Source organism: Tribolium madens, unplaced genomic scaffold (genome assembly GCF_015345945.1).
Source record: "Tribolium madens isolate multiple individuals breed KSU strain unplaced genomic scaffold, Tmad_KSU_1.1 Scaffold_97;HRSCAF=244;Tcas5.2_LG3a, whole genome shotgun sequence".
In the NCBI taxonomy this organism is placed as follows: domain Eukaryota; kingdom Metazoa; phylum Arthropoda; class Insecta; order Coleoptera; family Tenebrionidae; genus Tribolium; species Tribolium madens.
In genome coordinates, this window is record NW_025401069.1 from 2,350,790 (window position 1) to 2,377,900 (window position 27,111).

Genomic DNA, 27,111 nt, shown 5'->3' on the forward strand with positions numbered 1-27,111 from the left:
TATACTTTAATACAACTAATGATTAATTAATACCAATATTATGTTACTTTCACTGCAGTGTAAAAATAAATTATGAGAAAAATTATTTTAACAAGCTAATCAATAAAGGAAAATTTAATAAATAATGCAAATATATTTTTGTTAATAATTTACTTAAGATAAAAGAATTTTTCGCAGTGACAGTTTTGTAAACACGCCTTTGCTCTGGATATTTCAAGAAAAACCCGTTGGAAAGTTGTTACTTGTATTTTATTAATAACGAATGCAATTAAATAAAAAGTGTTTGAATGCGACAGTTTAATGACTTGCGGCTGAATAAAACTAACAATGAGAACCAGTCGTTGTGTTTGGAATGCAAACATCCCAATTTAGTTGATGTCGGGAGTAAAAAAATCGAAGTGAAGTGTGTCACAATTTGTGGCGATGGAATTGCCTAATTGATTGATGTGTGTTATAGGCACAAAGTTCCCTTTCATAATGAAACTCTGTTTCTCGTCGTCTCGTAGTATGACAATTCGAAATGGTGACAACAATTCCAATGGAGCTGGAGAGAAACGTATAGAGTCTGAACATTAAATAGTAGCTCCATATCCCTTTAATATAACCGATACATATCCTTTCCATATACCGTATGTCCATGATACGTTATTACCGTTAGTTGAATTAAGGTACTTAAGGTATCTTTTTGATCAGTAGATTGAATCTCGTTAAATGAACATGTTGTTATGTTCTAAATGTTTTTTAATTGTTGATATTATTTATTTCTTTTTAATTTGTTATTGCCAACGTAATATTTCAAGTAGTAATTTTTCGATTCCCTAAAATGGACTAGTTAAATTAGTATTACTTACCTTAAAGAAATTGACATGAATGTTATAAAGATTTGTGTGCAACACGAGTTTTTAGGACAATTTTTAAATGTTTAATTGCAACGACATTAGACGTAATGTTTTTTAAATACAGTAGGTTATTTATTGTTAGAATGATGAAGTAAGAAATAGTACTGTATATTTTTATTTGCACTAATTATCACCCATAGTACTATAAAAACAGGTTTGTTAATTGTTATTTATTTTCGTCCATTGCTTGTAACATATCTTCTTTAATTAAATAAAGTTTATTTTCATTTCATTGATACGTTTTAAATATGTGATTATATTATATTTTTCGCTTGTGTATATAGTTTTGAGAATTTTTTTAGTTGTTACATTCGTATTGTAAATATTTAAATAACTGAAGTCAATATCTAATAACTCTAAATTCATTAAAATAATAAGCAGAAACTACGAAACTGAGCAAATAAGGAAATTTATCATATTTAGGAACATATCAATTGTACAATTAATAAGAATATTTTGAAAGTCTATTTTTTCTGTGCTTTGTACTTTTCATAATATACTTTGAAAGAAGGCTACTATGTTATCGATGAATCTAACGAACTGCTTATAAAATGACAGCTTCAGATTAAAGGCTTAGCTAATGACAGTTTCGTCTTGTGAATCTAATGTCACTTTAGTTAAATGTCTTCCTAACATATGTGTCTCAGTCTAACTAGGACCTAAAATTTGACAAAATTACGTTAGCTGGGACCGATCATGTGTTATTGATGTTAATAATAGTGTTTGTGTATGAGATATTAAGACATTGTGCAATAAAAGTTTGCATAGTTATACTTCGACCACCATATTCTTAATGTGTTTTTTCTCTTTTTTTTTTAATATGGTGTAGTTGATGATTTCAAAACATAAAAGACAAATAGTTAGTTCATATCACATAGTATTAATTATTCGTACTATAGATTTAGAGTTATTTTTAGTGTGCAGCGGTCTCTAGCTGACAAACAAACAACGGTAGCTAATCAGATTTATTCCGTACTTATGGACCAAAAAAAGATGGAATGAGATATTGTTATAGCCGGCTTAAGACCTTTGCATACTGCATACAGTTACTGTTGTAGGAAACTCAAAACTATCGATAGATATTGGTGATTTCTAGGTGATAAAGTGATTTTCATTGATTATATATTTTTTAGGAAAGAGTTCCGTTGAATGAACACATATCCAAAAAACTCTCTCAAGAAATCTATCACTAAGTGTTTATTTTTCTTTCGGCATGGCATATCAAATAATCAATGAAAAATCAAGCTCTTCATGTGTGTTATTAATTTTGTAGTATTCTATAAATTTGCATTCTATAATATATATGTCGTAACAAAACATTAGTTGAGTCAATTATCTGTGCCTATAGCAGTGGTAGTCTATCTTTGTCTATCACACTCTTACTCCAACTCTAAACCTTTACTACCTTGTTTCTCTCTGTGCTGTGATAAATTTGTCATAAATTAACTCCAAGACTGCGATTTATTATAAGGTCTACAAAGCAATTGTATATATAACCTTCTATTAATTACATAGGGATGACATTTATTTGTCACTTAGAACTTAGTTGCCATACCGATGCTTTTTCTCTTCTGTTTTTGTTCAGACTCGAATAAATTTACCTGAGAATTACTCGGGAGAGATCAACGAAACGCAATGATCGATAATTACCTTAAAATTCTCGAAAGTTTTCCCTTTGTGTTGTGATATGGAACGAATATTTTTTTTAAATTTATTTTATATCACAGAGGGAGACAAAACACACCATACCTACAATGCTTACACGTTCAAAAATACATCAACATGCGTACGTACAGACATGACAAGTTAAACATAATACACAAATAATATTAAGTAAATGTATGTATTTTCCGATGCTGTGTGTATATATTTAAATTATTCAAAGTATTATAATATACGCGTAATTGTATGCCAAATATTTTCTGGCATTTTATTTTTGTACATGTATTGTTCCCAAAAGGCAGTTTTTCATATTGAATTTTAAAAAATTATGTACATATTGGAACATACCATCTACAAGGATAGAATGGCTAGGTTCAGTATTACTAAAAAGTCAATTCGTTTTTTCGATAATGTAAATAAGTTATATTTCATCGCTGAAATAAGTAAATTAATTAATTACAAATTAATGTGTTTTTGAAGTGTAAGATTAATCCTTACAGCCATTTCCAACCTCTTCTCCTGCCATCCAATAAAAAATAAAACAATCAGAAAATAAAAAAAAAACATTTTTGTTGGTAAGTATACAATAACACCATAATGCGTTTCGTGAAATGACTAAATGAAACAGCTTTTATTTACAATAAATCTTTATTAAAAAGTGTACATAAAGTATTTAAACACTTTCTTTAACTTTGTAGAAAAATATTTCTGTAATTGTGTTCTTGTTGTACTTACCTAATATTGCATTGTTATTGTTATTCATAAAGTGTTTAAATACTTTGAAAAAAGCTTCGTACACTTTATCCAAATATGTATTAAGTAACAACCTTCACCTTGCGCTATAAAATGTATAATACACATTTCTACATATTATTGTTTTTACAAAAAATAGTGTTAGTTTTTATAACTTGCATAATTTTGTTCCTATCTACATTTCTTACAAAACATTTTTGACCTGCAAAAATGAGTTTCAACGATAACAATTTCATGAAGAACAATTGGGGAATTCATCTAAAGGACTAAATCGAAAATTTTGTAATTTGTGCGAAAAGCTTGTACAAAATATTGTAGAAAAAATCTTCCAGAAGAAGTGATATGTCTTTAGCCGCTCTTCAAGACCCTCTTTCCGGATCTCGATGGTTCTGATTGGCGGCTGGCACTTGTCTGGACCCTTCTTGCGCATTTGCTTCTAAGGCTTTAATTTTTTTATTTTTTTCTGAAATAAAAAATTTATTTTTGTTTTGATATTGTTAAATAGACTTACTGGCAAGTTTCACCATTATCACGCCCCACCAAATCGACCAACCCCACCCGACTAAACAAAACAAAACGGTAAAAAATTGTCCGAAACCAATGATCAAGTTGATGATAAAGGCACCAATGCGGGGTCTGGGGCCGTCTTTCTGGGAAAAGCGTGGTTTGCCGATGCATAAACAAAACATTCCGCTGAAAACGGTTCCTGGAATTTTTTCCATTTATTTTTAAAAAGTTTGTTTTTTATTTGGTACCTGTTCCGGGCGCAATACAGTTCATGACAAGACAAAACCAAGCTAAATATACTGGAAGAACAGGAATTGCCGCTTTCATATGAGACGTGTGTTCCACCAAACTTGCGTCAATTTTTGATTTAGTTTCCTAGAATTTTTTTTGTAAATTTACAAAAAACAATCTTAAAGGGTTACCTCAACAGGAACAGAAGGCGTTAAACTCTTCTTTTTGCTCATCATGGAAGCCCTTCTACTCTCTTGCGTTTCTTCAATTTTGGGTGGCGTCTTCTTTCGGCATTTATCCAAACAGAACATTTTTCTGAAAAACCCGGAACATCGCGATCTGCAAAATTTTCAAGTAATATTTATCAAAAAAAAATAAAAATAAGTACTTTTTAACAGTTGGTGGATCGCTCAAAATACTGTCTCTCCTCTCTGCCACCCAACTCTCCTTCCGTTTCCCTGTCGGGAAGCACCCAGTATCGCCAACTTTGTTTCTTTTGCAACATTTCATTCTTTCCCAAAATTTAGGTTTGGGTTCGTCATTCTCAATATTGATGGTGACGTCAGGTTTCTTCTTTCTGCAACTGAAGCAACTCCTCTTTTCGACTTCTTCACTATCTTTCTTAAGATCTCCTTTGTTTTCGTCTTTTTGTTTCTTGCACCGTTTACATGACATTTTCTTTTTGCATGTTGAAAGAAATCGCGTGCATACATTGCCTTTAGGTGGTTCTTGGGATTCTTGCGAGTCGTTGGGTTGCTGAGGAGGGGGTAAACTGTAATATGAAATAAATTATAACGTCAATGAAGGCCGTCCATGTAAAAAAATCTGTAGGCGTGATTTTTTACTTTGAGCTGTTTTTTTTTGTGGATATTTGGGTTCAATATTTTTATTATTTCCTTAATGTAAAAGAGGTGTTTAAGTTATTTATTTGTTCAATTTTTATTTAATTTTAATGATTTAAAAAAATTTTTTCGGCCTATTTTCATAAAACCAATAAGTTGGTAATTAATTAATAAATAATTAAATGAATCTACTGTAAAAAGTGTCCGTATACAAAATAAAATGTCTACGTTTTTCAAGTAATTCTTTTACTGTTGCTTTCGTGTTTTCTAACCAAATTTATTACATTTTTCTTACATTCACAAATGGTGAATGCGCCGGGATAATTCATAATTCTTTAAAAAAGTTTGAAATATTTTTTTTTTCTGAAAACAATATATTCTGGATTTCTCTTTGTTTCACACATTTTCTATTGATTACCAAAACTCTTTAAGCACGCACATGATTATATCTTGAGAAAAAATAACATACCCTCCATTTTCTAGAACTCCATAACCATTATACTCCTCATGTAAGGGCATAACGTAGATGTACGTCATTTTTGCAATCTGTTCCTTTTTCCACAACATTTATGATTGTTTTTTCACTTTCTTATTCCCAAGTTTGTAATAAATCAGATTCACACGATTTTTAAACGATCCTAATCACCGTCATAAACCAATAAAAACATCATGTTTCAATAAACACAAATTTTAAGACCACTGTTGTAAATTTGTTTATATTTAAAATTGATTTGTTAACTTAATGTTCCGCGCGTTCCAACACGTCGATGGACGCTTTCACGACTTCAATGCGGCCGCAAACGTCTTATATTATGCTACTGGACGACGGCCAAGTCTCGGCCAGTGGCGGCTCTAATGAATTTTTTATATCCGGAGACCTTTTTCATAAATCATTTTTATGGAGCGTTCATTTACATTTGACTCGACTACTTTGCTCTGCGTTTTATGCATTGCGGAAAATGAAAGTAAAAGATTTTGTTGTAAAAATGGTGGATGCGCCGGAAGATGCTGACATTAATTTTTGGTAATATTTACTAAAATGGTGGATATATTATAAATGATTGGCAGTCTAATGGTCGAGTCATTGTTTAAGGAGCAAAATTTTCTTTCCTACGCCACTGGTTAGTCTGGACACGCCATTTTCCACTTGCTGACCATTCTAGACGCCAAGATCACGCAAGCCAACAATAACAAGAAAACCTTCTTTGCCCCTGCTTAAACCACCTTAAAATCGAGTTTTGGGGTAATCTGTGTCATGGTTAAAAGTTTCATTTCCCTTGAAATATTCGCGAGGGTTTGCCGCCTATAACGTTTTTCTAATTTTGGTAAAAATTGTGATAACACTGACCTTCACACCTGATAAATTTTGATTAATGACAGTTATCGATTTCTCATAAATACCTAAATTAATTTTTTGAGCTGATTTGTGAGTTTTTCACACGTATTTGCGGAAATAATAAAATTACAAAATCATAAAACATCGGGAATAGAGGGGAAGCGATGTAATTAATTTTGTAATATTAGGGCGGCGGAACCTTGAAAGTTGGTAAATTAACGTTTTGTGTGGATTTTAAATTGACTTAATTATGTTTTGGGTTTTATATCCATTGTTGATATAAATTTGTCTTGTGATAAAGTTAATTACCTGCCACGCCGCAGTATTGTCAATATTGCGATATTTATTGTTCTGGAGGGACTCGTTATTCTGTTAGATAGACGGTATAAATCTGCCATTGATGTTGAGACAGGTGTATATTGAAGCCAATTTTCAGGGGCAAAAATACAGTCTTGATTTATTTATTTTCATGAAGTGCGGATTTCTATTTTCGCGCAAAAGCGAGGTAATCGGGTTAACAAGAAATATAATTTAAGGGTCTGCGTCACCCACTACTTATCGTTACTCTCTTTTTCGTTAAGGTGTAATTAAATAAAATAAAATTATATTAATGATGCCAATTTTGTTGACTTAGATTTTATATACACTGTGTCAATTTTAAAACTTGCAATCGGCAATTTCTCTCAACTGAAAAAGTTATTAATAATCACTCAAAACCGTTTTGGTGGTTCCTAGGGGGAATTAAAATGACATGATAAGTGACACACCTCCACCCACCCTTGAATAAAATAAAAAAAAATGAAAATTTAACGTCTTCGTTTTTGAATAATTGGAAAAATGGCTTTACCAAATAAGTTGTTGTATGACATTTTTGAAAAGCGCTTGTTATGGGCTTTTTAACGATGTATCGCATGTAGGGTCGTGCTATTTAAAATTTTCAACTTAAGGTGGCTGTGTCTTGAAGAGTGGGTGGAGGAGCGTCACTTACCAAGCCATTTTGATTCCCCCTAAAAACCACCGAAACGGTTTTAAGTGATTCTCAATAACTTTCTTAGTTCTAGAGATATTGGCGATTGCAAGTTTTAAAATTAACACCCTGTATGTATATGTAGTTTTCTTTAGTTGGCGTCGTTAATTATAACGTATGTGAACAAAACGATGCAACTTTGAAAAATGATAAAGTTGCGTGATTTTCAGGCTATTTGTGAATTCTTGAATTCTCCAGGCTTTTAATAAAGGATAAAATTATAGGATTTTTACTTTTGTAATTATTGTTTATTTTATATATAAGATTTAGTTTTTAGTTAGTGCTGACGTTAGTAGTGTTCATTACACTCCAGATTTTAACGAGGATCGATATAAAATTTATATAAACCCTCGTGTAATCTGAAATTTTGGCCAACCCTGTCCGTCTATAATAAAACGTAGATTATGTCTAATCTTCCATTCTAACGATAGTTTTAACTGAAACGGTCTTTATCCTTGATCTTTCGATTAGCAGGATCGCCGATATAACAGTTGACCAAACGCAAAAAAAGGATTTTTACTTCCGCGTATGCCACTTTTAAAAACTAACGATCGTTCCATTTACATTAAGTCAAGCTTTTTTCGATGAATTATTCATAGCAAGTAGCATACCAAACGATATTTTGAAAAATGGTTTTTATTGTATTGAGAAGAGGCATACATATTTTCTGAAGAAATTTTTAAAAATGTATATTTCGTGTAGTGTTATTTTATTAGAAAACACTTGAACAATTTGAATGAAATTGTATTTCTCGTCAAATAAAATTTACTGCATGTGATGTGTAATTAAGTCATAACATCCAAAAAAATGCAAATCAGGTCCTGTTTTTACAACACGTGTACTTTGGAAAGGCTTAGGATTTGTTCACCCCTGCAATGTCGCGTGTTTCTTAGCAGTATCACAACAATCGCTGACCGGTCACGTGACTCACCCTGAAACTACCATTCGCCTCCTAAGATTTCATATTTTTGCATTTGCTCGGACTTTGAGAGAGGAACTCATAAATTGTCAATTGTCACGGGGCCTAAAAAATGATTTTGAAAAGTTGTGGACACAATAGTGCGTACATAAAATATGTTATGTTGCGTTTTTATAATCCTCAAGCTCCACTTTAAATTCATTATTACAACAATTTTAACAAAAAAATTATATTTTTTAATTAAAAAAATTAAATTTAAATATTTTTTTTTATTCAGAATAAAAAGTGATGATTACTCTATTTTCAGCTTAAAGTTTTATTCAGTTCAAGCTTATATTGAACAAAAAAAGGAAAGTTATGCGAGTTGAATTAATAAGAAATAAGAATTGATTAGTATACATTTGCAATAAATATGCCACGGGCACTTTGTCACGTCTTTTTTCTATTTTTTTTTTTTTTGACGGAAACCACAAAAAATGCTCTAGCGAAATTAATCATCCCATTAGAATAATTTATAGCTCCTCGTACACTTATCTCACCCAAATGAATTTTGTCTCAACTCATTAGTCAGTCATCAATCTCATAACTGACCCTTGAACTTTCCCTCTGTCGGGTCATTCTATTGAAAATCAACTTTTTCACACGCACAAGTTCACCCGATAGAAGGCTACATATTCCACTGGACCACTAACCCAAATATGGCCTAAAATTAGTTGCGCACGGCAAGACCATTTGCACCGGAATTTCGATGTTCATTATTTTTAATTGTGACTGCTAGTCGGCAATTTGAAACCTCATTCTCCTTAAGACAAGCAATTAAAAGTAGGACGACTTGAATTATTATTTCCTCTTTCTTTGTCAAGGCTAAAGCAATAATACACACTTACCCCGGTCTCTCTCCCAAACCGTTGGACGTGTCGAAGCGGATATTCCCGCTCTGCACCTCCACATCCATAGGTTTCTCCCTCACTGTTATCTTGATGGGTTTAACATCATGGGCAACGACAGTGCGTGCTTCGATTATCCTATCATTTGCCGTTTTCTGGACGGAATTTCCGAGTTTATGGTCCGGACTTATCAATTTACTCATGTTGTTCTGCACGTGTTGCTCCAAAACCCTCGCTGGGACAATCCCCGTAGAAGTCATGTGATTACTATTTATACTGTCCACGGTCTTGGTTGTGGCTTCTTCGACTTTTGGTAGTGCGGTGGTGGCATTTTTCGTATCCAAAGGATTTTGGTGCTTACTAACTTCATTAGACATGGCGATGATGGTGCTAGCAGCCGGTGATAATTTCGTTAGACCAGATTCCTTCATCAGGGTTTGAGAGTCGAGAACTGTATCATTCATTTTATTCATTGCATGGGAGACGCTAGTTGCACTCAAAATTCGACCATCGACCATGGGTGCTATGGTCTTATTGTCACTTTTTGCAGATTCTTCAATTTTGGCTTCGATTTTCAAAGGTTGAGTTACTGTGGTTGTTGTACTTGAGACTACAGCAGTTGTCGAGGGTTGGAGTAAATCGGACAATTTTACCACGCTTTCAGATTTTTTTACAGTTTCTTCTTTCCCGTCATTCTTCTTTGTGGAGTCTTCTTTTTTATTATTTTTATTATTATTTCCTTTGTCGTTTGTTGTTTTTGTTTCATTTTTCTCCGATTTGTCTTTACTCGATTCAGCACTTTTATTTGTTGCATTATTTTTATTATTGTTGTTATTATTATTATTATTACTTTTTTGGTTACCGTTAGTGTCTTTACTCACATTGTTTTTATTAGTCTTATTATTGTTGTTATTATTGTTATTATTAAGATTTAGGTTGATTCTAGAATTTGTCCTTAACCTACTAACACTTTCTTTTCTGTCCACTTTTCTTCTATTGGCCACACTATCCGAATCCGTCTCGCTCAACACTTGGGGTTTAGGAGGCACTTTTGGTTTAGTTCTACTAAAACTATTAACTTTTGCTTGCACATTTTTATAGTTTTTGACCGGGATTCTCGTTGGCGAAGCAGGATTTTTGCTAGGGCTAGGCTCCCTACTGGTAGCCTTTGAAGTGGGCTTGGAGGCATTCCTGGGTGGTCTATTTACAAAAGAGCGACTCTTGCTCACTGTAAACTTTTGTTGACTACTAGTGTTGAGTTTAGGGGAAGACTGGGATTGACTTGGCTCAGGTGAACTACCTACGATGGGGGAAAGCCTCTGGAAGGTTGTTTTGGAGTATCCCGGAGGCCGGCGCGGGCTCGGCGGTGGTCGTGAGGTGACCCGTCTGGGTGCAATATTGGTCAGACTTTGACTAAGTTGGGCGTTCAATTTTCTCCTATTGGGAGACGATTGATAATCGGTGATTTTTTCCCCAAAAGCGGCGGCGCTTCCGCGGCGAGACAGTCGGGGGATCTTGGAGTGGCCGGGGGAGTCGTGGAGGGGAGTGAAGGTTTCTTGGGGAGGTGGCGATGGAACCGGGGAGGCGTGCCGAGAGCCGATGGGGTTGAAGCCTCGGCCTCGGAAGGGGCTGACACGGCCGGTGGGGCTGGGGCTCCGGGAGGTGGGCAAGCTGCTGGGCTCGGCCAAAATAGCGAAAGACATGTTCTTGTGTCTTCGGGAGGATGGAGTAAGCCTAAAAGAAATTAAACCAAAGTTTGCATTTTCTGGAAGGAAATATTTTTTACCTGTATGGCTGAGGAGCCATAGGAGGATCTTGAGGGGCCGCGTCATCGGGTGGGAGTATGGTAAAAGCTCCTGGTGTCTTATTACGTGAAGGTATTTCATCATGATTATGTCCCGTTCTGCTATAGGTGTTTCTGTGTTCGGGAGAACGCATTTTTAAAACGAAAAAGAAAAACTAAAAATAATTAAGATTTTGATTTGATCTTCATATTCTTCCACTTGTGCCCCTAACCATGTCTAGATCTGCAATAAATAAAAACTTTTCACACTTCTTAAGATAAAAATTAAATATTTGCACTCGGTCTGGAGGATTAAGGTTAGCAGTGGGTTCAAGAAGCGTATAGTTTTCACGAAGCGTAATTTTGCTTGAGAAGATTATGTTTATTTCTGTGTTCGTTCTCTGTAACTAATTATTTGAAACTCATAGCACACTCCTTGAGGTTTTCTGCACAGCAGTTGTTATGATCCACTTCTTGCACACACGATGAAACAAAAGAAAATCACCTTGTCTGTGCGGGGTTTCTAATCAAACGCGTCTTGTGTAATTTTTAATTAGAAATTTCATAAAGGATGTGCTCCATATAATGTCACGGTTTAACATTCGATGAGCAAGAATGCTTCAATGATTCCGTTGCGTAATTACAGAAATTAGTGCACATTTAATGGTAGTTGCAATTTTTTTTAAATGACAGGAAAATCTGTATTTGGCTTTCAAAACTTTTTTTACTTTGAAGAAAGTAACGCTTTTATGATGGAAATGAGGAAGAGTATAGCCACGAAGCATATCATCTTTGATGGAATGATTAAGATCAATCTTTTGATATGCAATTTAAATTAAAGAAATTTAATTTGTTTTTATTTATTTCTTGTAAAATACCTATCTTGAGGCAGAACGTACACGTTTTATGTTTTCATAATTTCTTTAGGCGACGTAAGAGCTCTTTTACACGAAAGTTTTTTAATAGAACATTGAGTGGTATTGATTTTTTAAAGTTGCAACTGGGTATTAAGTAAATAGGTATGTTCTCGTGCACTAATGAAAGCAGATTTGGGTAATTGTAAAATGCAATCTATTCATTTATAAAGTCTTAGCACTCAAAATGTGCAAACATGTTAATGATATCAAACGCAAATCTATTTAATTTATAGATAAATTTTCTTTAATACAAAGTATGTAAAAAATTGTAACAAAGTTCGGTCATGGTTTAACTGTCTATTTCTTATTGATGAACACTACTGAAAAATAATTTAGTTTGATAAAAACAAACTTTCAATTTATCTTTACTATATTATTAATTTTGTTTTTTATATCATCTTTACTCAAAAACGTATTTGTATTTTTTTTTATATTTTATTATTATATTTTAATGAAAAAATTAAAGTATATATTATTCGGTATGTGAATTTTACAAAATTGAATTTTTCTATTGTCCAGTGTTCATAACAATTTTTATCTTTTTAGTTTAAAGCAAGTTGTTTTTGTACTCATCTTGTATAAAGTGTGCCATTAGTCTTCGTTGATTCGATTATACTTTTTTGGTAATATTTTAATAACAAAAATAAAAGGATTTATTTTGTTATTTAAACTTTATTATCTTGATATGCGAACAAATATGTTAACAGAATATTATTTCTATTTTGTAGAAAATACTTGCACTTACGTATGTCACGGTCTTTTTGTAAACACAAATATACAGGCTGCGCCAGAACTCGCGCTCCAAAGAAAAATGCCATTAAAGATAAGAACCAGGAACATGGAAAAAATGTTAAAAAATTTTATCTATAAAAATTTCGAACTTGCACTTTGACTCTATTTATTTCTATTGGAAAAATATTTTTTTTGTTTTTTTGCTATAGGCTATTAAAAGAGGAAACAAGGAAGCTGTGTCCTAAATTGTAACTTTGTTCAATGTAATTTGTGGCTTTCATTGGCAAAATTTTTGTACCTTTACTAAATAATTGTAAAAAAACACATACAAGATCATCAGTATCATTAAATAGACATAAAAAAATGCCAAATGTCAAAAAATAAATGTCAAAATTTTTTGACAGATAGAATTTTTTAAACATTTTTTTCATGTTCCTGGTATCTTACCTTACTTGAAAATTTTCTCTGGGGCGCGAGTTCTGGCGCACTCTGTATTTAAAAGACGTAACAGAACCATTTATTAGTAGGATCATTTTTCGATTAAGAATTTGTTAATTTACAAAATAATTGCCTTGTCACTCAAATAGAAATTGGAGAAATAATTGGTTTGAATTTACACTGACGAAATTATTAAAAAGGTGACACAAATATGTGAGTGTGAAGAAATTATTCCTAAATTTTTAATAATATTGTTGTTACATCCGTTTTAACTTTAGAAGTGGCCATTCTATTGGCCAATTTTTTTACTCTTTCAAAATCCTTGGGTTAATTACATAAACAATTTGGTTTTAACCCATTTATGAACGGTATTAATTTTTTTTAATTAGTTTGGATTTATTCATGTTTGTTCCGTAGATAATTAAAAATTAATCAAAGTATATTTTTTTCTGTTCCTGCTTTACATTCGTGATTCATGCAACTTCTTCAGGCATCAAAAAATAGTTTACTCAATACAGATTCTCGTTTTAGTAATGAAGATTTCTACTTTAATTAATATCATACATGCACACACAATTTGCCTAATACTAATATTTACATTTGATTCCGTGATACGAACAGTGATGGTTTCAACTTATGTAATTTATCAGTTTTATACTTGAAAGAAAAGCGCACTAATGGAAATTAATACTATTTGGATATTTATCTTTTTCCTTTATTACTAATGTTTAACTATGATATTTAGCTTGTAGGTTTATTTTTATTTTCTTGCATGTAGATTAATCGTAAATAATAATTGCAAAAAACGACCAACAGTTTCATTATATGCAACAAACTTTGTCATACAATAAATTAATCGCACTAGCTTGGAAAAATCTGAATATTGGAGCGTAAAACCTACATTTTTATTACATTATCAAGCAATGGATTATTATTAAAATAAAAACGAAAGAATTTTCATTTAATAACAAATTCATTTCGATTTGAATCAAATTACAATTATTGTGATACTTTGGAAAGTTCATTTACCCCTGAATATGTTACATAGCGTTAAAGCCCCAAACATTTGATCTTTCCCATTGAATTGCAAATTTGATGAATATGTTAATTAATAAAAAATGAAGCATGACGAAAAAATCCAAGGAAAACATGCATTGAGGTCTGAATTAGCGGCGGACATCCTGTATACAAACTCTTTTTCCAAACAAACAAATTGATTGGATGCACATTTAATTAGAAGAAAATTGTGCTTAATTAGCCTTGACTCCGATGGCCGGAAAATCTGTGGAAATGTTTGGCATTGAAAGTGAATTTTTATTCTTAGATAACCCAACTTCTTCGACCGGTTACGAGCATGCAGCTACAATTTATTTATACAGAGCGATGTTTTTGATAAGGGGTATCGACACGAGACCTTTGGATACTTTAATAATTTTTGCAACGGAATGCAAGCCCCAAAATTCAGAATATCCATATGCTTGTCGCTCTTTTCTGCTATTGATTTTTTTCGCTAATTTATTCATTCTTTCGAGGTGAACTTATTATTCAATGAAATAGTTGTGGCTGAATTCGTGTATAGTTTTGGGAAATATGGTGAAGCACAAGTAACATTTCATGTAGGTATTTCTCAGTTTGGAGATTTGATTAAGGATTAGGTCTGAACCTGAAACGAGCACTAATGTAGTGTTGTCACAAACCGCAGGATAAAAATACAACGATTATTTTTATAATAAAGGATAAACAAGGAAAAAGCTTGTCGGGGTTGATATTAAATACGTTTATGGGACGATTACGTACAAATTTTATTAGGAAAGTGGCAGATTGAGACGTTTTTACGGTTTTTATTTAATTCTGGTTTCGTTTATTGTTTTATTAATCGGCGGCGTTGTGTGTTTCGAGTCCATGTTACAGCCCGGTTTGGAGTCCTTCGACGAGTCCTTGGCGTTTGAATCCTCTTATCGCGATTTTTCTATATGTAGGCATGGTTTGTCATTGGTCAATATAATATTTGTCTAATTTTGTTTAACAATAATAAAATATAAGGGCGCAACCTATTCTCCTGTATTGTTACACTTTTTAATTATTCTTAAAACCAAAATACGAATCAAATTTACATGCTATCTCCCAAGTAGATAGTTTATTTTAAACTTTTTGTTTTCTTGTATTAAAATTTAAATATTCCATAAGAAACTCTAAACATTTTTTAAATAAACGAATAGTTTACAAGTTTTTATGCAATTATCATTGGAAACAATTTTATAAACATTAAACAAAGAAAATATCACAAAATAATTTGCAGTTTGTATTTTTTTGAATTTATTTATAACCAAGTCCTCGTTACAATTTTTTCTTCACTTTTAAGATTGACTAAGCATCTTACAAACGTTAAGCATTTATTTATTTTGTAGAAATTTAATCAGAAAATATAAAGAAACAATTTTCCTTGACAGGATTTTTTTAATTTTCATTATGTTTTAATTTGTACTTATTTCTTATGTTTTTTTTTTACATTTTCAATATTTGCTCTAGCTCTAGACAATTTTGTTAAACTTTTTTTAATATTAAAAAATAAATGTCGCAATTTTTTTTCCGTAATAATGTTTTGGTGTTATATCTTAATTGTTTTTTTCTTTTAAATTGTTTTGTTTTGGTTTTCGTGTAGATGTTTACCTAAAACTAGATTACGGTAACTTATTTTGGACGAATTAATAAATTATTAATTTAAAAACGTACATAATTATGTTGGTTGCATTTGAAAAAAAGGCAATAAAGCAGAAAACACTTTGTCATAATTTCTCAAAAAGTACCTTGGTAAAATACGAGTTCAAAAATTTTTTAAAGTAATTTTGAATTTCTCAATTTTGGCCTAAAAATAATAACACTTTTTACTTTTATGTAAACCATAATAATTTATATTTGTTAAATAGTTAGGTATTTTTCTTAAACATACTCATATTAAATTATTAAAAATCTTGTCACTAACTGAGCCCTAGTTTAGATCGGTATTTAATGTTTACGTTTGCCTTATTTTATTTACATTTTATTATGCGTTCTACTAATAAATAAGTAATGTCTTAATGAAATATTAAAGGTGTAATCTCAACCCGAATTATTCGTTTGAAATTATAGCCAAGAATTTGTCTCAATAAATAGGCCGTAAAATAAACCCACCCCTCCCTTTTGGGGTTGATAATTTACGACTTACTTTAGTCTCCCTAACACAAATACAAACTTCAAAATTTTCACCTGATTCTATTTTTGCATAATTCGATTTTTCCGTTTGCAGCAATTTATGCGAAAACAATCTCTCGCTTTTTCGTAAGTGTTTTCAGTTACGTAAAGCCATTTTATTTGAACAATTTTGCGAATGAGTTATTTGAATAAAATACCATAATCGGAGAGTAAATAACCCATTGCGATATACAGAATTCGTTAAAATTTCTCTTGCAACAAACAATTTACATTAATTGAACCACCAATTGCATTTAATGGCTGCAATTCTTGCTTTGACGAGTTTTTAAATTTCTAAAATTTACAATTCAACAATGTTGTTATTATCACGGTTGTAAAAGTTATTGTTTACGAGAGTGAAGCGCTATTATTAAATGCTTTCAAAACAATTCTTTTGAATTATTTGAACAATAAAATTTTGAAGGGACAAATAAAATAGTCTGATTTCTACACACTTTTTCTATTTACCTTTGTCTATTGTTGCCATTTCGTCACAATTTCTGCTTCAAATTTTTAGTCATAGTGCCCAAAATAATTTTTTGAGCCAAATAATTTCCAGGCGAAAGCTCAGGATACAAAAATGGGACCAGTCTGACTGAACAAAAACAGACTGGAACTATGGTACAACACTTGCTAATCAAAAAAATTAACCAATTTTCGAAAATCAAACACAACAATCTCGTCAATGAAACAAGTTTCACACACATTCACAGTCACATTGCACCACAATACGGTTTGTGTGTGTTAAAAGTTACTGGTACGACGGTAGCGCCACTTGAAGGTGGCGGTAAACTGCGCGCTAATAGTTAAGAAAGCTTCAACGACCTACTTGCTGCCGCTTTAACACCACCCCTTCTTCAAAAAGCCACGCGAAGTCTGGAGCGTGGGAGGGATTTTTTTTCGCGATGATGTAAGGACCAGTCATAAGTTCTGGAAAATCGCGATTTTCTGCTTAAAAGGTTCGCTGGCATGACATTTCGGTCAGGGAAAGGAAATGAGGGTGATGAAGGTTTTCATTCGGGTCCTAATGAGAAAATAATTGCAGGAATTCGCTTCTTGCAACAACAAATTTAATTTTTCATCTTTTAACATATTTTATTTTTAGCTTGAATGGATAAAATCTTGTTAAAAATTATTAAATAATTACGGTGCCAAAACCACACACCCTCTAGTTTACGGTTTGGTTTCTCATAATTGTCGGTTTGTTTTTATGGCCCAGAGCACGAAAAACCGCTCTTATTTACTCTCTTGAACGTGGCTAAGTTTCGTTAAATTGTCATAGTCCGATGGATTTTCTGCGTAATTTCACTGACAACAATAATCACAATGAAAACTAGTTCCATAATCATCGTCACGATCCACTCGCACAAGTTTAATTTTTGTTGGATTTTTCATGTTCTATTTAATGTAGTTTCTCGATTTTTATTTTAATAAAATAATAACTTTTCCATTTAACCATCTGTTTGTTTATATGACGTATTAATTGAACTGAAAGTTTTTAAATCATCTCTATTTTCTCTTAATTTTCTTGAACTCGATTACCAAAGTTATTTGTAAGTTAAAAATGTTGATTTTGAAGAGGAAGTTATGCAAAGTGTATCACTTCATCAAAATCATTCCGATTCAGGTGAATTGCTCTTATTAGAATTAATAAAAGTGTTAATTAATTCTTGCATATTTATGACTACTAACAACGCATAATTTTTATGTCAGCCATGTTCCATTTTGTCTATTAACTAAAACGAAAATCTCTATTTTAGTGACTCGAAATAAATTCTTTGTCTTGCATTTTCAATTCGTTGCAGAACTCTAAATGTTATTTTATAAGCATTTCCAGTTTTTGGGTGAAATTATAGCTTCTCTCTAATTAGGCTACAAGTTGCAATAGTTGCAAATTTTGCTGAATATATAATTACGCAAATTGTTTTAGCGTTTCCATTTTACCGCATTATGATTGCAAATTTTAATCATTAACTTGAGGTTCTAAAATAAGACAATATTTTTCTATCAACTATTAATACTCGTCGTCTGCAACAAGTAGATATTTTGTTACATCATAATCGAAAGTCATAAAATAACTCATTGTGCTAATTATATACTTGTCACAAAATTGAATACAAGTTTTTCTATTTTTAGGCTAATTAGCGCCGATCACTGAACTTGCATTGTATTAATTCGCGAGCTTTTTAACCTCGATTGGTTTATTTTTGAGCTTTCCATAAATAAAAATTTTACTCCATTTCGCCCATTGTGTCAACACACAAAGCCACGACATTTAAAACACGCAAAGAAATATCGTTCGGATTCTAAATCCTTCAAACACAAGAAAACCGAACTGTTGAGTGTGTACGTATTCGTAATATAAGTTTTCTTGTGAATAGAGGGGCCATCGACCTTTCTACTTCCTTACCACCCGACTGACCGGACTTTGCAAACGGAAGTTGTCTACTTCAGACTTATTGCATAGCATATATGCAGTTTTAACATCAATACTGTTGTTATCTAGTCGTCGAGGTTTTGTCGTACTTTGTAATTTAAATAAACTGAACCGGGGAGTAAATACCACTTTTTTATTTAACAGGAAGTGAAGCGTCAACTCGCAATAAAGTCACATTTTCCAGACTTGAGATTCAAATTTCCAAAAATATTCCACTTGTCATCTATTTCCGTCAAAGAATTTCTGTGCAGACAAACATTTCCCTTTTGAAGTTTCCAAATTTAAAATTGACTCATTATTCAATGTCAAGTAAGAGTGAAAAAATAGAAAATACCGAAAGAGAAGGTTTATTTAGCGCCATCCTAATTAGCTTAATTTGCTTCACTAGGTTTATGCAATTCGTTTAATTGGACCATTGAAAGTGGCAGGAGTATTTTCGAAAAGTGTTCTAAATTTGGACCTTGATTGGATGACTTCAAGTATTTATTTCCGGACCCTTTAAAAAGCCCACACTTGAGAATAATTTTATAAGGAAGCACCTGCTCTTTTCAACTAAAACCAAACGCCAGAGTTGGAAACTTTATAGCTCACAGGTTTGGAAAATATCACTTTAAGTGAAGAGTCTTTTGAAGTTGAAATCGTGTAGCTTTTGGCGGTGCTTGAAAAGGAGTTCTAAGCTGGGAGTAATAACGCTGAATTTGCATCGAGATTACATGCTAGGGAGGAAACGTATTGTAACTTTCAACTTAAAATAAAAGTAGTTTTTTTCCAAGAAAACTTTTTATGACATTAATTTAAGTATATTATAATAATCTGAAAAATATTAAAATCAACTAAGTGTTGATAGGCAAGCATATTTCAAAACTCACAATTTTGAATAAGAAAAAATTTTACACTAAGATTAAATATAATTATTTTTCTACAATGTTGCTTGGAAAAAAAAATTATAAAAATTTTTGAGTTTAAGTTTAAAACCTATTTAAGCTGCTTATTAAATGCATTGGTAAAAAAAGTGCTGTATACACAAATCGACAAGAAGCATCATTAGAGCAGTTTACTAAGTGTTCATCCGGGATTTGAAGCGGTTTCTAAAAAAAGGTCTCCATTAAAGCGGAGGTAATTTCGATTAAGTACAGCCGCTACATCGATCCACAAATATTGTTCGGATTTTATTAAGTGTTGTGTTGTATTTTCTTTGTAAATTTTGTAATAGAATGGAGCGGATGGTACTTTTGAACCGTTCTAATTAAGCAAGATATTAGGAATTCAAGGATCGAATAATAAATTTTGCAACGAGTTTTACACAATATCCCATTTGTCTCCCATGTCAATGGCTTTATCTATTTTAATAGATTTTTTCACCTCTGAAAAACGCAGACTTTATTACGAAGGGAGTGTATGGCAGTTATGATGAGATTACGCAGTTGGTGAACATTTTTCTTATAAATTACATTTTAACATCCGATTTTAGAAACCTTGACATGATCGCCTAATCCCACCCTCAAAAACAGTACTAATCTAAGCGTATTAAAGTAAGTAATGAATAAGGTAGGGCCGGGTCGATGGTTAATTATGTTTCAAAATCCAATAACTCTATGAAAAGCTGCACTTCATGTTCAACTCATTTTGTAACCAACCTATCCTGTCATGACAGATATCCATATATCAAAATAAAATACGCTGCCAATAACGCATTAACAGAATTAATTCAATGCTATAATACCTTCACCTCAAAGTAATACACACTAACAAACTTTTTTCACATTTTGATGGACTGCCGGCGCTGAATTAATGTTCAATGGGGGTTTTAGGGGGTGGCGGAAATAGAGCACACTTTGTTCATATTAACTGGAAAATGGCGGAAAGTGTTTTTAAAAGTTGCGAAAAAGTGGGTGAAGGACGACCTTCATTCTTAGAGGTTTTTGTCAGATCATCAATTTCCCGAGTTGCACACTAAATTATTTTTCTACACAACTAACGATTTTAGAATGTAACTTATTTTTTGTACTCAAAAATAAAACATGTTTCTTTGTAAAAAAATTATTTAATACTTCATACACATAAAAGCAATACAATAACATTTTAAAGAATCTCAACTTGGAACACAACTTCGTTTAAAATCTTATCATTTGTAAATAAAATAATATGAGGAAAAATAAGTAAAATTAATTACTTAAAAGAACCAAAACTTCATCACATAATGCGGGGTGATGAAGTGACTTTGACCAAAACTTAATTCATTCAACTTCAATATTAAGTAATCGATTCGCTAGAAAACCGTTTACAACGCCATATTTCGTCCTTCAATCGATATTTCTACAGCTCTTCTTGGTTGTTTCAATCGTTTACCGTCCAGGAAGTTCTTGTAATGCTTCTCAAATCTGTTCATTTGCTTCTTCGATGACTACAAAAAATAACACAATTAGATCATACATTATCAATAAGCCAATTCGTAACATACCCTGCTGATATCAACCTCAGATGTCCACTTAGGCCGTACAAGATAATCTTTATTGGAAGGCATAGGAACTCTCGCCCGTGCAACCCATCCCTTATCTCCAGGTCTCAAAGGTCTGAAACACCGATTTAAGCTTGGAAACAGACCCAACATACTAACTTACTTTCCCTCCGAATTTAACGCTTTCGTCAGCTCTTTCCGTTCGGAAGACGACTGTTGCTCGTTCCTTCCACGTTTTGGAAGCTGCTCCAAGTCTCTTTGAAGACGTTCCTCGCGAGTCATCGCTTTGAAGTCGGCCGAAAGGTTGAAAATTGGTCGCACCCACTCGCTTATCAATTTGCCGGCTCGCTCTTTGTTTTCTTTCGTTTCTTTGGGGTGTTTGTAGAGATACATCACAGCTTTGCCGATTCCGGAGTGTTTTCTTGTAGACTGGTCGACTTTAGGGAACTAAACAGGAGGTTTCAGGGTGGGTTTAAGTGAGATTAGGGCGACTTACTTCAGCCAACAGTTTTAGTATAGCCTCTCTTACTTGCAAAGAAGGTAACGAACGATCAGGCATTGGGGCCAACCAATCGGTTAAGACGCTAAGGACGTTATGTTCTATGAAAGCTAATTGCAAATCGTGTTTTTTTAACTGCGACATGACCTTGCTTAGCATGCCAATTTTTTTCGTTGCTGGTTGACTTAGTTGGTTCAGTCTTCGGTCGTCCTAAATTAATTTTATTACAAAAAAGCATGTTAAACAAAACAATCTTACTTCAGCTGCATTTCTCATATCTGCTAATAATTGTGCGATTATATCATCATTGTCATTAATGATATCTATATCCTTTCTTTTCCGTTTCTTAGACTGCTCTTCTCGCTTTCGCTGTAACATTATTTCAAAGTCCGATAATCCATCATTTGATTCACTAAAAATTTCAACTTGTAAATGACTTCAATTTAACAATAAAAATCTTACTGTGTGGGTCTTTCATCATCAGAATCTTCAGAAACATCCGGAACCACTTCGTTTCCGGCTTCTTCCGGTTCACCTTCAATATTTTTCTCCCCTGAAGGTTCCCCACCTTCATCGTCACTAACTACAGCCTTTTTCGCTTTCGGTGGTCCTTCCCCTTCATCTTCCGAATCGGAAACCAAACGTCGTTTTCGACCTACTCCTCCTTCGTTTCCAGAATACGAACCGGAACGAGATCTTGATCGTGATTTCGCAGAACCGGACCTGGATCTTGACCTTGAACGCGAACCGGATTTGCGCGATCCAGACGCGGAACGTGACCGTGATCTAGATCTCACGGAACCAGATCTCGAACGTCTGGAACCAGATCTAGATCTGGATCTAGAACCGGATCTAGAGCGTGAACGTGCCGATCCAGACCTTGATCTTCTGGAGCCAGATCGTGATCTCGCGGAACCGGATCTTGATCTCCGGGATCCGGATCGTGATCTTGCGGAACCTGATCGAGATCTAGCAGAACCCGATCTAGACCTTCTTGATCCAGATCTGGACCTTGAGCGTGATCGCGAGCCTGACTTGTTAGATCTCACAGAACCCGACCTTGATCGTGACTTTCTAGAACCCACCGATTTTGCAGAACCCGATCTTGAGCGCGATCTTCTGGAACCCACGGATTTCGCAGAACCCGATCTTGAACGCGATCCTCTGGAACCTACGGATTTCGCAGAACCCGATCTTGAACGCGATCTTCTAGAACCCACGGATTTCGCAGAACCCGATCTTGAACGCGATCTCCTGGAACCTGCGGATTTCGCAGAAGCCGACCTTGAACGTGATCTTCTGGAACCTACGGATTTCGCAGAACCTGATCTTGAACGCGATCTTCTAGAACCCACGGATTTTGCCGAACCCGATCTTGAACGCGATTTTCTAGAACCCACGGATTTCACAGAACCCGATCTTGAACGCGATTTTCTAGAACCCACAGACTTTGCAGATCCTGACCTTGAACGCGACTTTCTAGAACTAGCTGATTTTGCTGATCCTGAACGTGAACGTGATTTTCGAGACTGTGCAGAGGTGGGTCTTGCCGAACCCGAGCGTGACCTCGAACGTGACCCTTTCCTGGACCCTGAGGGCGATCTGGATCTAGAATTGCGTTGTGCGAGAGATGCTGATCTAGATCTAGAACGAGATTTTGATCGTGAAACTGCCTTTCGTGATCCTTGACTTGAGGATCGTGAACGGGATCGTTTCGGTGATCCGGAGGGAGATCTAGAGCCAGAACGTGCACTCCCAGATCTAGATCTTGATCTGGATTTGCGTTCACCCTCACTTCTAGCTGGCGAGACGCTTCTGGATCTGGGTTTGGAATTCCGAGCGGCGTCCCCGTTCATTTGTGGAGAACTTGATCTGGATCGCGATCTGGATGCTGATTTGCGTGATCCAGATTTTGATGAGAAAGCTGGAGAGGTAACTCCATTTGACATTATTTCATTTCTTTCCACAGATTTCGAACGGGAACGCGAGCGGTTGCTCAAAGCTGGCGAAGATCGTTCTTTAGCATCTGTTCCTTCTAGAAAAGGTTTTTTATTTCGGATAAGAAGCCTAAGCTTGTGTAAATAAAGCGACATATTTACCAGTCTCAACATCCATAGTTTTCGTCTTCTAGGGGACTTTTTTGAACAATTATTAAATATCCAGTGTTTTATATTGACTTTCCACAAAAAATAATACGTTTCGCAATAAATCACTAATTTATGATTTTTTTACACCGTACTTTTTGACAGTTAACTAACCATTTAATATGTGACCAATAGAACAACACAAAAATCCACTACAAATATAGTTAAAATGGCGCTGCCATCATAACATTTTTGTCAGTTGTCAGTTGATTGTCAAATTGGCTGACACGTGAGGGAAGTGTGATAGTTTTCTTCTATAGGTATTTATTAAAATCTCTTATATTCTTTAAAAAAGTGTTTACCAAGCATATATAATTTTGATGTTTTGTATCAGTATTTATTGGTTAATTTTATACGTGTAAAATGGAGCTTATTCTTAAAAAGTTAGGTTATGTTAATTTGTTTGATAGCAAAAATGGGCGAAACCAAGCCGGTAGAAAACTCTGAAAAGGCTGAAAGTAAGAAAGCAGCCAAGAAAGAAGCAAAAAAAGCTGAAAAAGCTGCCAAAAAAGCCGAACACAAAGCCGCCAGTGGACAGTCACAGTCTGTTGTTGCTGATGAAAGTAATTATTTTTTCCTGTAGTGTTGTGCAATAATTAGGACGTGCTATTTATAGATGATGTATCTGTTGGAAAATATGGGAATTTGCCGTTGATCCGTTCTGATAGTAATAACACTAATAAGGATCGTAAATTTATTTATGTTAAAGAAGTAAATAAATCTCTTGCTGGTAATGTTGTTTGGGTCAGAGCTAGGCTTCACACTGTACGTGCCAGGGGAAAACAATGTTTTATTGTACTCAGACAACGGGAATTTACTGTTCAATTGCTGCTGAATGTTTCCGACACTGTCTCAAAATCTATGGTCAAGTTTGCAAGCAAGTATGATGATTAATAAGTTTTCCGCAAATTACTTAACATCTAATAATTGTTAGCATTACAAAAGAAAGCATCATTGATGTGGAAGCGAAAGTGGTAGAAGTTCCAACAGCAGTCGCGGGTTGTTCTCAACAAGACATTGAATTATTAGCATCGCAAATTTGGGTTGTCTCGGCTTCAGCTCCCCAACTTCCCTTACAGATTGAAGATGCGAGTAGACCAGAGAAGAGCGATGTAAGAAATTTATCTTCATTTAAAAAGAAAACATGATTCTATCAATTTTAGGAAGCCGAAGGGCTCAACATTAGAGTCAATCAAGACACAAGATTGGACAACCGCGTCTTGGATTTACGCACACCCACCAATCAGGCAATTTTCAGGTTGGAAGCTGGGGTTTGTCGCCTTTTCAGAGAAGTTTTGACAAGGAAAGGTTTCACTGAGATTCATACACCTAAAATTATCCCTGCTGCGTCTGAAGGTGGAGCTAATGTCTTCACAGTCAGTTATTTTAAAGGTTTTTAGATATGGCATCATTTTCGCTAGAAATAAATTTTTGTTTAGGGTCCGCGTATTTGGCTCAAAGTCCACAACTGTACAAACAAATGGCCATTGCGGCCGATTTCGATAAAGTATTCACGATTGGGGCTGTTTTCCGAGCTGAGGATTCGAACACCCATCGCCATTTGACCGAATTTACAGGTCTTGACTTAGAAATGGCCTTCAATTATCATTATCATGAAGTCATGCTTTTGATCGGAAATTCATTTACTGAAATTTTCAAAGGATTGCGCGACCAATACAGCACCGAAATTCAAATAATCGGTCAGCAGTTTTCAGTTGAGCCTTTCACATTCTTGGATCCTCCCCTAGTTTTACATTTTGATGAAGGGCGAAAACTTTTGGCGGAAGCTGGAGTTGAAGTAGAGCCTGAAGAAGATTTGAGTACCCCTGCTGAAAAGTTACTGGGGCGGTTGGTGAAAGCTAAATACGATACCGATTTTTATATTTTGGACAAGTATCCATTAGCTGTGAGACCGTTTTACACCATGCCGGACCCTGAAACGCCCAGATCCTCAAATTCATATGATATGTTTATGAGGGGTGAGGAGATCTTGAGTGGGGCTCAGAGGATTCACGATCCGGAGTTACTCACAGAGCGGGCCAAACATCATGGAATCGGTACAATTTTACATGAAAAGAAAATTGTGTTAATGTTTTATTGCAGATTTGAAGAAAATTTCGTCATACATTGATGCTTTCAAGTATGGTTGTCCACCCCATGCTGGAGGAGGTATTGGTTTGGAGCGAGTTGTGATGCTTTATTTGGGATTGGATAACATCAGAAAAACTTGTATGTTCCCGCGTGACCCCAAACGTATCACACCATAAATTGTTTTAAAAGACTTTGTTTTATAAGAGTAACCCTTTATACAAGTCTTTAATAAACTTGTTTAAATTACATGTTTTATTTACAAAAATTACAAGAATTAAAAACAAACACTTTCACTTAAGTTTTTTCAATATGCGAGTCGTCCAGAGCTTCTAAACATCCGTCCAAATGAATTTTCTGTACAGTTTCTCCTTTCTCTGCCAAAATTTCTTCTATATTCTTCTTTCCATTTAAATCAGTGAACCAATTTAAGTTATCAGCAATCAAATGATTGTTATTGCAACCAGAACATTTGACAATAACGACGCCTTTCTGATAAGCCACTTTGCTTATAAACTTTGTATTCCTAGTACTGCAAACTTTACAAGTGAAACCTAACATTGATTTTCCCTCAAGCTTTGCAAGCGGTGTGGAAATTGGTGATTCAGGTTCTGTTTCTGCTTTAACTTCTTGTGGATTGTTTTTTAAACTGTGGTTTATCCAAGAATTGTGAAAATGCCTTGCTGTTGTCACTTGTGGAACCTTCCCATTTTTTTTTAATGTTTGGGCATGAATAAGGGGTGATTTAGTTACGTATCGGAATAAAGTAGTAAAACGCGACCTCCAAGCCATTATTGTGGTACAAGAACAGCAGAATTAATACGAATTATGCACTAATTACTAAAACCTAAAACTCTTTTTGCGACATTACTTTTACTAAGAGTGAGGTTATGCAATGTTCATAGAATGATATTACGTCAAAATGTTAAATTTTAATCTGCTGATGAGTTTATGTCGTTGTATATTTTCACTATATGTTTTAATTCGTTATTGGATATATTTCAACCTTCTAACAGTTCTCACAAAATTTTCTTAAATCAATTAATTTGCAACAAATTATTTAGCGCTAAAATGCATTGGCCAATCACAAACAACTACGTATTGTTTTTCAATCATATATGAACGAAATTTACAGCTGATCATTTACGTGGTGATGTATAATAATTAAAATGTTTTATTTGATTGTAAAGTATGGTTAATTTGTTCTTAGAGTTAGTCATGAGTGAAGTTAAAATAAAAAAAAAGAATTATTTTGTTAGTATTTGGTTGCAGTTGTAACTTTTAAATATAAAGCAACTTTAATTTTAGAGCTTCTAAGTAG

General features: G+C 33.9%; 5 protein-coding genes across 7 annotated transcripts in view; 2 read left to right on the forward strand and 3 right to left on the reverse strand.

The window, feature by feature from the left end:
- LOC123014125 (heterogeneous nuclear ribonucleoprotein L) overlaps nucleotides 1-2,216 on the forward strand; it is a 79,418-nt gene extending 77,202 nt beyond the window's left edge. For both annotated transcript variants that reach the window (XM_044413030.1, XM_044413031.1), the window contains one exon: nucleotides 458-2,216. In XM_044413030.1, the coding sequence (XP_044268965.1) occupies nucleotides 458-576 (119 nt within the window). In that variant the 3' untranslated portion in view covers nucleotides 577-2,216. The remainder of the gene's footprint in view (nucleotides 1-457) is intronic.
- Nucleotides 2,217-2,987: 771 nt separating this feature from the next.
- On the reverse strand, nucleotides 2,988-16,948 carry LOC123014124 (protein stum-like). Of its 2 annotated transcripts, XM_044413027.1 has the most exons (8): nucleotides 16,633-16,948; nucleotides 10,850-11,090; nucleotides 9,064-10,797; nucleotides 4,441-4,824; nucleotides 4,244-4,391; nucleotides 4,070-4,196; nucleotides 3,826-4,020; nucleotides 2,989-3,777 (listed from the first exon to the last, which is right to left on the reverse strand). In XM_044413027.1, the coding sequence occupies exons 2-8, from the start codon at nucleotides 10,999-11,001 to the stop codon at nucleotides 3,674-3,676; spliced, it is 2,844 nt and encodes a 947-aa protein (XP_044268962.1). In that variant the 5' UTR covers nucleotides 11,002-11,090; nucleotides 16,633-16,948; the 3' UTR covers nucleotides 2,989-3,673. The 2 variants fall into 2 exon arrangements, with proteins under 2 accessions (XP_044268963.1, XP_044268962.1); XM_044413028.1 differs by lacking the exon at nucleotides 16,633-16,948 and having other exon boundaries at nucleotides 2,988-3,777; nucleotides 10,850-11,670.
- Nucleotides 16,949-20,631: 3,683 nt separating this feature from the next.
- LOC123014080 (IWS1-like protein) lies at nucleotides 20,632-23,818 on the reverse strand. Its single transcript, XM_044412953.1, has 7 exons — nucleotides 23,658-23,818; nucleotides 22,021-23,593; nucleotides 21,817-21,970; nucleotides 21,556-21,768; nucleotides 21,223-21,506; nucleotides 21,063-21,174; nucleotides 20,632-21,005 (listed from the first exon to the last, which is right to left on the reverse strand). The coding sequence occupies exons 1-7, from the start codon at nucleotides 23,671-23,673 to the stop codon at nucleotides 20,883-20,885; spliced, it is 2,475 nt and encodes an 824-aa protein (XP_044268888.1). The 5' UTR covers nucleotides 23,674-23,818; the 3' UTR covers nucleotides 20,632-20,882.
- Nucleotides 23,819-23,875: 57 nt separating this feature from the next.
- LOC123014081 (aspartate--tRNA ligase, cytoplasmic) lies at nucleotides 23,876-26,039 on the forward strand. The gene is made up of 7 exons (XM_044412954.1): nucleotides 23,876-23,962; nucleotides 24,113-24,265; nucleotides 24,319-24,583; nucleotides 24,637-24,814; nucleotides 24,866-25,094; nucleotides 25,142-25,759; nucleotides 25,806-26,039. Exons 2-7 carry the CDS (start codon nucleotides 24,118-24,120, stop codon nucleotides 25,967-25,969), a joined length of 1,602 nt encoding a protein of 533 aa, XP_044268889.1. The 5' UTR covers nucleotides 23,876-23,962; nucleotides 24,113-24,117; the 3' UTR covers nucleotides 25,970-26,039.
- On the reverse strand, nucleotides 26,031-26,866 carry LOC123014082 (DNL-type zinc finger protein-like). The gene has a single exon (XM_044412955.1). The coding sequence runs from the start codon at nucleotides 26,580-26,582 to the stop codon at nucleotides 26,088-26,090; it is 495 nt and encodes a 164-aa protein (XP_044268890.1). The 5' UTR covers nucleotides 26,583-26,866; the 3' UTR covers nucleotides 26,031-26,087.
- Between the last annotated feature and the right edge of the window lie 245 nt (nucleotides 26,867-27,111).